This window comes from Vidua chalybeata, unplaced genomic scaffold, assembly GCF_026979565.1.
Source record: "Vidua chalybeata isolate OUT-0048 unplaced genomic scaffold, bVidCha1 merged haplotype W_reject_6, whole genome shotgun sequence".
Classification (NCBI taxonomy): domain Eukaryota; kingdom Metazoa; phylum Chordata; class Aves; order Passeriformes; family Viduidae; genus Vidua; species Vidua chalybeata.
The window spans coordinates 670,063-679,843 of NW_026530355.1; the positions used below are offsets into that span (position 1 = coordinate 670,063).

The window sequence follows — 9,781 nt, forward strand, 5'->3', positions numbered from 1 at the left end:
GTTTTGCCCTTATTTTGTGTAGTCTTAGGTTCTGTGAAGTGACCCTCAGTGGATGAGGTTAAGGCAAATGAGTTGCTGCTTTGAGATGGGAAGCAAAATTCCAAATCTTCACCTCCTCAGGCCATCCCAATTAATTTGGGAAGCTTGCAAATTTTTGGAACTACTTGAGTTGAACAATAGGAAGGAAAGCTTACCTGAACTGAGGATTCTTACTTGCCAGATTATTCTGTGCCTTGGCCACTAAGGTGTTTTTGTGCAGAAGGCAAGAACTTCAATGAGAAAATAATTTCAGCATGGAGTAAGAGCTTCTGACAGAGACCAAGTGTTGCCAGCAGTTGCTCCAGGTGCTCCTGCCAAGAGCCCCTGCAGGCAGGAGCGCAGCCCCCAATGCACGTGGGCTTTGGCTCCCTCTGGCACAGAAGCCCCCCACGGGCACAGGTCTCTGGGGCAGGAGAAGGGCACCAGAGCTGCCAGGGCCCGGGGGGTGGCAGGTCTGCTTGGGCAGGGACTCTGCCACACCTGCTGATGTCAGCGCTCCCCAGGCCCCAGGGGTCCGAGCAGCATTGGTGCTCTGGCCCACACGTTCCTTGTCTGTGTCACACCCGCGGGTTTAGGATGGCCACCAGCCGGGACGTGTCCCAAGGAGGCCGTGCCAGCTTCTGTGGAAGGCCCCGTGCCCTTCCCAGCACAGCTGCGTCGGCAGCCCTGGGGGCTCCTTCTGCTGCCCTAAGCCCGCAGAGCAGGGCAGCGTTTGCTGATGGTTTCAGCCGTTCCTAAAGACCCTGTCGGGCTTAAACACTTGGGGTGAGGAATTCCTTCCAACCTGGGCCACTTTGGGTGGGTCGGGGGCGGCCCCAGGGCAGGGGGCAGTGTGTGCAGGGGCCCTTTGTGACACGGTGCTGCGTGGTCACCGTGTCATGGAACGGGACAGCGTGTCCAAGGGCCCTTTGTGACACAGGGTGACATAGGAGCTGGCGGTGACAAGACCACGCCAGAGTGCTTGGAGCACGCGACGGGACAGGACGGGACAGAGCGGTGCCGTGAGGAGCCCCCGCACAGCGCACTCGTTCGTGTCTGACCCGGAGCTTTTCCCAGGCGTTATTCCTGCAGCTGACCTCGAGGCCAGACCACAGGACTTGCTGACCTGTGGCCTTCCTGAGGCTTCTCTTCTGCAGGTGCCCTTGAGGGCAGACCGTGGGACTTGGTGCCCCGGAGGCATCTCCCATCCCTGCCACCGGTGCCCTCGAGGCCTGACCACAATCAATCCTTGACAGGAGTCTCCTGTCCTTGTGGCAGGAGCCCTCGAGACCAGAGTGCAGGACTTGCTGTCCTGTAGCCTTCCTGAGGCTTCTCTCTTGAAGGTGCCTTCCAGGCACGACTGCAGGACTCGCTGACTCGGAGCTTTTCCGAGGCATCTCTCCTGCAAGTAGCCTCAAATCCAGTCACTGCCATGGAGCAGAGATCCCTGAGAGGGCCCAAGCTGGCCTGGGTGCAGGAGGAGGAAGAAGGCCCTGGAGCTGCCCCAATAGTGGAGATCAAAGAGGTGGTGCGGTTCAAGACTCTACAGGAGGGTGAGTGGCAGAGCTGGGCTTAGGGTTGGTGCCTGCAGCCAGCTTGGCACCATTGCATCCCATCCCACTGCATCCCATCCCATGGCATCCCATGGCATCTCATGGCATCCCATCCCATCCCATGCCATCCCATCCCATCCCATCCCATCCCATCCCATCCCATCTCCTGGGGACATGCCCACGGACAGGACGGAAGAGGGGCCGGGCAGACACCCCGCAGCGGCCGTGCTCCATCCCCTGGGGCATCCCGGGGCTGTCCCTGCCTGGGGAGCTCAGGGCTGGGCTGTGTTCTCCGGCCTCTCCCGCAGCCCCTCAGCTCTGGCTGCGCTCGCTCTTTGCCAGATGCAGCCGTGGACCGCACACAAGAGCAGGACCCCGCCCGTGGCCTCTTCCGCAGAACAGTGGAGGTACCTGCAGCCATCCCCACCTGGGCTGGGCCTGCTGTCACCGCTCAGCCGAGCACCGCGCTTGGAGCATTCCGTGGAACATACCTGGCTTCCTGCCCTTCTCCTACACCTGGTTTGCAAATTCATCAAGAGGATTCAGGAGGAAGAGACCAGCACCATGCGCACAGGGCTCAGAGCATATTCACACACCTTCAAAACCAAGACCTGTGCTGCCCTGCTGGATATGCTCATAGAGGAGGGGTTTTGCAATCCAAAGCAAATAAGCAGCCTATGGTTTGAGGGTTTGATCCTCCCAGGAATTGCTTGGCCTCCCAAGCCACTCCCGCTGGTCACTGGAAGCCTTTGAGGCCATGGCAGTGTGGTGGGAAGGGAAGCACTTCTCGGGGGAAGCTGGGGACATTCCTCCCTCTGGCAGCTTTCCAAGTCTCCCCGTGCCTTCTCCAGGTGCCCGCCATGGTGAGGTACATCCACCAGTGGCTCATGGACAATCAGTTTGCTGAGCAGAGGCTGAACAGGGCCCTGCTGGATCTCACCGAAGAACAGCCTGCTGATGTAGTAATGACACTCCTGTGTGTGGCCCCATCCTGTGACAGGTATGGGGCCACCTGCCCAGAGGGCTCAGGGCTCCCCAGCCCATCAGCCTGTACAGCCTGTGCCAGGTGTCTGACCAACAGAGAGTCCCCAGGGCCCTCTGGCTGCTCCCTTTGCCAGCCCTGGCACCTCAGCCCCCGAGCCTGCTGCCATGCTCCCTCGCTGCCCCTCAGGGGCCTGTCCCCACAGGCCTGGGCTGCCTGGGTGCTGCTGGCGAGGGGCAGTGGGCAGAGGCAGAGCCGGCAGCCAGCTCAGGTCCCCGCTGCTGCCCAGGCCACGGTGCTGTGTCCCAGACCCCCCTGAGACAGAGCTCTAACCCCGCAGAGCTGCTTTCACCATGTGGAAGAGCATCATGTGCTCGCCCAGGACTGCCGAGCCAGTGCAGCTGATGCTCCTCGATGTGCTGGGGAGTTGGCCAGAGCACAGCACGTTCACCTCTGATGGGGACAAAACGGGTGTCTTTGTCCTGGCTGTGAGTTTCTGCAACTGGCCTTTGCTGGTCCCAAGGCCACCTGCCCAGCAGCTCTCCATCCTCCTTGCCCCACTGCATCTCCCTGCCTCAGGCGCTGGGCTGAAACCTGGCCTCGGGGCAGCTTCAGGGGCACCAGGCCCGCTGCTCCCCCTGCGTCTCTCCGGGCCTCTCCCTCCCGTGCTCGGGCCCTGCCACACGGACACCTCGGCACTGAGCGCTGTCTCGGGGGGCTTTGTCCTTTGCAGGCAACTCTGGTGATGTGGAAGATCCTCCAGGTGCCCTGTGTCCCACAGATGGTGACGGTGTATTTCCCCCACCTACTTGTGCATCTGCTCTTCCAAGTGTTCTTCAGCACTCTGGATATGCCAGAGGAGGTCGATACCTTCTGGAAGGGATGCCAGCAGCAATACGGCCTCGCCACCAGCCCCAACAGGTACTCCATCCCACTCCTCTGTCCCTGCCACATCCCTGGGCAGGAGCCAGTGCTCCCAGTGTTACCTGGGCTTTGCTCTGCACGCAGGTTTGCAGTGCGGACCCTGAAGTCCCTGCTCTGCCAAATGGAGCACGAGGATGTGGTGCTGGCAATGGAACGCAAGCGTGGCTGGGACACGCTGCTGTGTGCTGACACCCACCACTATGCCGTGGGTCTGCTGGCCAGGTGAGACCTCCTTCTCCCCGCTGCCTCTGACATTTGTGTTCTGTGCCCAGGGTGCCCCACACAGTCCCAGTGGTCGTGGGCCAGAGGGCCTTGTCACCGAGGCACAGCCAAGCAGACTGGAAAAGGCTGGCAGAGGAGGGTACCCACAAGGAGCTACCTCCCAAATAGCCCAGGGCCCCTTGCAGGATGCTGGGGAAAGACCAGACCTCTGTGAGTCTGTCCTGGGAGAGGTTTGTCCCCAGGCCCAAAGTCTTGGTTACTTTTTCTCCTGCCAGGGAGATATCCCGTGTCTCCATCCCCTTGTGCTCCCGGATCGCTCGCTACCTGCTCCAGCTGCTCAGCACACTGGAGCCACGCTGGGAGCTGCCCGCCCTGGCCTTCCTTGTGGAGGTGAGCCTGATGGCCAGCGCTGCCTCGCTCAGCTGCCTCCCAGCTCTCTGCCCTCTCGTAGCCGCAGCTGCCTGGGACGGGTGCCCGCGCCCTGTGCTGCTGCCTGGGCCCAGCCCTGGGCGGTTCCGGGCTCCTGCCGGCCGGGTCCCCTGTCACTGCCCTGTGCCTTTCAGGTCCTCGAGTGCCTGAACTTGAGTGGAGGCAGTGCTAACAGAGTCCTGCAAATCTTGTCAAGGCACCTGCACAGCAAGTGCAGGGACAGGCGTCGCCTGGCGCTCAGGGCCCTTCTCAAGCTCATTGACAATCCCTCGATGGTGAGAAGGGGGCAGCGGCTGAGGCTGCGCTCGGGAATGCAGTCGCTTGGGCTTTGCTGGGCTTTAGGCACTGGGGCAGCTGCTCCCAGCTCTCCTGCCTCCTGCTTCAGCTGCCCAAGTGCTCCGCAACAGCCCTTTGGCCTCTAGGCCCTGCGGCAGCAGGATGGCGTTTCACAAACTTGTGTTCCGCACAGAGTGAAAAAATGGGGAGCCTGACTGAAAGTCTTGTGGAGCTCCTGTGCGACGCAGATGGAGAGATAGTTAGCATGACAGTCATGCTCCTCAGCTTTATCTCCCGGGACAAGGACATGCTGATAGGCAGCTCCATTGCACTGCGGCTGGTTGAGGCGCTCCTGCCACTCTTTGACCACGTAAGGCTCGCTGCCTCCAGCCACAGCCACTGGCTGCTGCCCGGACACTTTGTGCCCTGTGGATTTCCAGGCCTGAGCCAAGCTGAGCCCCGTGCAGCCGATGCTCAGGTCTTTTTTTCTTCCTTTCATACAGGACAATAGCCAGGTGCAGCTGCTCTCCATCCTGCTCTTCCAAACATTGCTGTCTCTTCCACTGGAAAAGGACAAAAAGGCCCTGAAGACACACGTGCGCCAGAGCCTGCTGCCACTCTTCTTCCACTGCCATGATGAGGATGGGCGTGTGGCACAGGTGAGGACTCGTGGGCTGCTGCTGTCCCCCTGGGAGGCGGCTCAGCTGCCTCCTGCCCTGGCGCCTGCTGGGCTGCAGCCTCCTCCAGGCCTTGGCACAGGGACACAGGTCCTGCGCCCTGGGCTGTGGGGCCATCTCCGCGTCTCTGCTGCTCTCCAGGCTTCTCAGGAAACGCTGCTTTGTGTGGCCCAGTTCCTGAAGAGGAGGGATCTGGAAAAAGTGGTGAAGAAGAAGAAGCTGTGGAAGTTCACCGAGTGCCTGGTAAGGATGGTCTGGAAGTGCCGGCCTCAGGCTGGAGAATCCCCCTGAGCGCGGTGCTCAGTGTGCGGGGCTGGCAGCTGTGCCCCTGCCCGCTGCTGCAGCCAGAGGCGGCGCGGGCTCTTCTCCAGGCTCCTGTGGGCCCGAGCTCACGGCGGTGCGGGCAGGGGAGGCTGGGGCTGGGCGCAGGGAGTGCCCGGTCCAGGGGCTGAGCCCGCGCCAAGCCTTCCCTCCTGCCGCTCTCTCCAGCTGGCAGACGACAGCAGCAGAGCGGCCGAGCACCTGCGCCAGGCCATGCCCTACCTGGAGAGCCCAGAGGAGCCCCTGCGAGAGGCGGCCATCAGGTTCCTGGGTGAGCCGCGAGCCCGGGCTCCCTCCCCGCCCCGCCGCAGCTCGGCCCCAGCCCCGCCTGCTGCCCCGGCAGCGCCATCCGGGCCCGGCGGGGTGGAGCCCCGGCTGGCCTGGGCGCTGCTGCCGCCCTCTCGCAGCCGTGCCCTTGGGCGGCAGCGTGCGGCAAGGGCCCGGCTGAGCCCTGCCGGGCCAGGAGGCCGTGTGGCCACAGGGCTGGCAGCGCCGCTGGCAGGGAGCTGTGCCGCTGGGCCGTGACAGGCTCTGTGTTGGCAGGGATGGCCGGGCGGCAGCTGAGGGGGAAGAAGGAAGAGCTCCAGCTCATCTGTGAGGGTGAGTGAGGGCAGCGGGCTGTCAGCGGGGGCTGGCGGGGGAGCTGCAAGCCGTGCCCCGGCTGCGCAGGGCTCTGCTCCCTGTGCGGACGAGGGGCGGCGTGGGCAGAGCACACGGAGATTTCAGGGCCACCTGGGGGATTCGTGGCCAGCAGCTTCGGGCTGATCCCATTTGTCCCTTATTCCCTGCTGGCCATGGCCGGAGCCAGCTGGGATGGCCCTGGCAGGGAGGTCTCCTCGGGTCCCCTCAGATCCGGGATCTGACCATAGCTCTGTTGCTCTCTCTTTCAGCCCTTGAAGGCACGGCAAATGACATCAGCATCGCCGTTGGAAGCCTGGCAATTCAAACGTTGTACATCCTCCAGGCAGTAGAGAGAGCTGGATATTCCCTCTTGGACAGCCTGCATGATCAGCTCCTCAGGGCATGGAGGACACGGCCTCGTCTCTTGGGGCTCGGCTGGCTGCGCTGCCGGAGCTGTGCAGAGTGCTGATCCCAGAGGCTCTGTCTGCTGGGGCCACCTGAGCCAGCAGGAGTGTTTCATTTCTTCAAGATTGTTCTTTCATTCTTTTTGCTATTCTGTAGGATATAAATATAGGATGTGTTCTAATAGACAGACTCCCAGGATCTTTCTTTTGCTGCCCAGGCTCTGCAGGGCATAGGGGAAGAGGGAGCAAAGGGTGCCTGGGCTCAGCAAGCTGCCCAGGCACGTGCAGGCTTGCAGGGAAAATGGCCAGAATCCCCTTGGCCTTTGGTGGTTCTGCTGCAGCCTTTGTGCTGCCAACAGAGCCGGTGGGCAGGGGCGGGAGTTCCAGGGATCCCTGTGAGACCGGTGCCTGGAGATGGCCACAAGCCCTGTCCCAGGCAGGAACCGCCATCTGTGTCCTCCTGCCCGTGTGTTGCTGGCTGCATTGCTGAGGGCTCCGAGGTGCCTCTGGATGGGGCTCTTCGAGAGCTCCTGTGGGGCTGCGGCGCTGCTGCCGGGCAGGTTGGCCGGGCTGAGGGAGACCCTGAGGGGATGGGGCCACCAAGGGATGAGGGGCTGCGAAAGCCCTGACAGGACAAGGCAGTGGGAAGGCACGGGGGGGATGTGGGAGGCAGTGGGTAACGTTGGCTCGAGGAGGAAAGTGGGTTGGAGCCAAAGAGGCCACTCAGCCCGATGTTCATGGGGCAAACAGAGAGCGTTTGTGCTCAAGCCCTTCCTTCTAAAGGGCCTTTGAAAAAGCCAGTCTGGATAATTTCACTGGTCTGATCTCTGCGCCCCTTCAGATTCTGGCCTGTGAAATGCCTGCAGCCTTGGGAGAGATGTGATGGGCGAGGCCCCTGTCAGTCAAAGCAGGGGCTGGTCCATTCAGCCAGTACAAGGCAGCCTGCACTGTGACACACGGCAACAGAGTGCCAGGCACAGCTGCGGGTGCTCCCCATGAACCTCAGCTCTGGGACCACTGTCTGCCCCAAGCTTCAGGGCTGCAGTGGGAGCTGGGCTCTGCCCTGGGGCCATCCTGCAGGGACAGCTGCAAACAGGGAGCATTCCCTTGCCACCAAGAGCCAAGCCAGGGCTGCAGGGCAGCTGCTCCAGCCCGGACGGCACTGTTGGGTGCTGCGCTCTGGGGCTGGGGCTCCCCGCACAGGGGACTGGACTGGTGTGCCAGAGGAGACAGAGAAGCTGCAGCTTCAGCCTAACTGAGGTGGGTGCATGGGCTGGGAAGAGTGGGGAGGCCCAAGGGGATTCACAGAGCTCACCCTGCTGAAAGGACAAGGAAAAGGGAGTGGGAGCTCAGCAGTGAGGAGAGCGGAGGGCTGGAGAGCAGCTCTGAATGCCACTAAAATCCAACCAGACCTCTGAGACATTGCTGCTCCTCAGCCAGTGACAGGATGAGTCCCTAAGCCAGGGGCTCGGCCTTCCTCGTGGTGAGGCGCATCAAGGAAGGCAACAGTGCTGGGAACTCACTGGGGGAAAAGAGGGAGCAGTTGGGAAGTAAAAGGCAGGTGGGGGAGAGAATTGTTCAGCAAAGGCCTGAGCTACAGCTTGAGCAAGCTGAAAAATGGCATTTGGGGTCATCCCAGATTGATTTCATTTCAGAAGCTATTGAACAAGTTTAATTTTTGGGTGGTGGCATGTTTTCCCTTGGAGGTGTACACTCTGCAAACTTGAGCTGTGTTGCTGAAATGCTCAAGCAAGTCTGTGCTGCAGGTCACACCATTTCTTCTTTGGCTGACTGGGGCCCGGTGCTGAGCTCCAGCAGAGCCCTGGCAGAGCCCAGAGCAGCCACGCCTTGGGCACAGCTGGGCTGGCTCTGCCCTCACATTGCTCTGACATCTTTGCATCAGACAAGCCCATTCCGAGCACAGCCCTGAGCTTTCTGCTTTGGCAGGTGAGCGAGACTCTCCTGCAGGCCAGGAGATTGCACTTGGGGACACACATCCCATTGGCAAGGACCAAACTCTCCACAGTCCCAGCTGAATGCCTGGACCTCCCCAGGATGGTTTGTCTGTCTCACTCTTCATTCCTTTTTGGCTGTGTGAAAAATGCATATTTTATGATTGGCTTTACGCAATAGTTACAATGAATATTATATGTGTAATGTTGGAAAGTTATGCTGTATTAATTATCTCAAGTAGTGGGTTGAATGTATTTTTAGGTTATAACACAATGTTAAAATAGAAAGTATACTATGTAAGATCCTTTTTAACTATCTCAAGAAAGAGATGAGATAATCAAGGAATTCTTCGCACAAAGATAACAATTTCAGAAACCCCTAAATTTTCCAGAGGAGAGGAATTTATGGCTTTCCTTATCAACAGAAATGAACTTCTTCAAGCCTGACTTAGACTCGAAGGCGCCTGGGGATTAATAGAAACTTTTTAGCAAGTACCAGACGAATTTCTTGTTTTAAATAAAATATATGCATAATCATGAAGTGTTTTGTATATGCAACAGGCTATTGTTTTTAAGGTGATTTCTTTGTTCACAAGGCATGCTTGTCGTGGCTTAAGTGCCCGAGAGCATCCGGACGTCCGTAATTCTTTGCTTTTTATTTATTTTTTATTTTTATTACCTGTCAGTTGACTTGTAACGAAAAAACAGTCATCATTACAGGGATGCTTGACACAGGGGCAGATGTCACAGTCATTTCATACATCTTTTGGCCCCAGGAATGGGACTTGGTTGCACCTTTGGGTTCTCTCACAGGCATAAGAGGAAGTTCCCTATGCATGCAGAGTGAGAACGCATTCGTTATCAAAGGTCCAGGAAGAAAAACAGCAATCATTCGTCCTTTCATTGTGCAAAAACTCATCACAGTGTGGGGAAGAGACCTCTTAGCACAGTGGGGACCGAGATTGGAATTGGATTTTTAACGGGGGTCACTGTGGCACTCACCACTCTGAAATTGACTTGGAAAACCAATGATCCTGTTTGGGTGGATCAGTGGCACCTTGAACGAAAGAAATTGAGTGCATTGAAAAAGTTAGTCCAGGAACAGCTGCAGAAGGGACACATCAAACCAACAAATAGCCCATGGAATTCCCCAGTGTTTGTCATTCACAAGAAAACTTCAGGATCTTGGAGACTGCTTCACGATCTCAGGAAGATCAATGAGGTCATCTAAGATATGGGGCCACTCCAGCTGGGACTTCCATCTCTCTCAATGATCCCGAGAGATTGGTTGCTTGTCATCATCGATCTCAAGGACTGCTTTTTCAGCATTCCACTCCATCCAGATGATGCTCCACGTTTTGCATTTTCCGTCCCAAGTTTCAACAGGGAGGAACCCCTGCAA

The 9,781-nt window shown here is 58.8% G+C and overlaps 1 protein-coding gene across 1 annotated transcript; it reads left to right on the plus strand.

Moving 5' to 3' along the window:
* The first annotated feature begins 954 nt into the window (after positions 1 to 954).
* Positions 955 to 6,611, plus strand: LOC128783271 (uncharacterized). The gene is made up of 14 exons (XM_053933925.1): positions 955 to 1,571; positions 1,914 to 1,978; positions 2,423 to 2,571; positions 2,894 to 3,041; positions 3,287 to 3,474; positions 3,562 to 3,699; positions 3,975 to 4,089; positions 4,263 to 4,403; positions 4,598 to 4,774; positions 4,908 to 5,063; positions 5,223 to 5,324; positions 5,571 to 5,673; positions 5,946 to 6,002; positions 6,293 to 6,611. The coding sequence occupies exons 1-14, from the start codon at positions 1,451 to 1,453 to the stop codon at positions 6,490 to 6,492; spliced, it is 1,860 nt and encodes a 619-aa protein (XP_053789900.1). The 5' UTR covers positions 955 to 1,450; the 3' UTR covers positions 6,493 to 6,611.
* Positions 6,612 to 9,781: the final 3,170 nt, after the last annotated feature.

What these genes read in the sequence shown, in the direction of transcription:
- LOC128783271 (XM_053933925.1), top strand. Translation starts at nt 1,451, where the DNA reads ATGGAGCAGAGATCCCTGAGAGGGCCCAAGCTGGCCTGGGTGCAGGAG. An exon ending in GTGGCCCCATCCTGTGACAG is followed by an intron (nt 2,572 to 2,893) that starts GTATGGGGCCAC and finishes CTAACCCCGCAG; the next exon opens with AGCTGCTTTCACCATGTGGA. An exon ending in CGGGTGTCTTTGTCCTGGCT is followed by an intron (nt 3,042 to 3,286) that starts GTGAGTTTCTGC and finishes TGTCCTTTGCAG; the next exon opens with GCAACTCTGGTGATGTGGAA.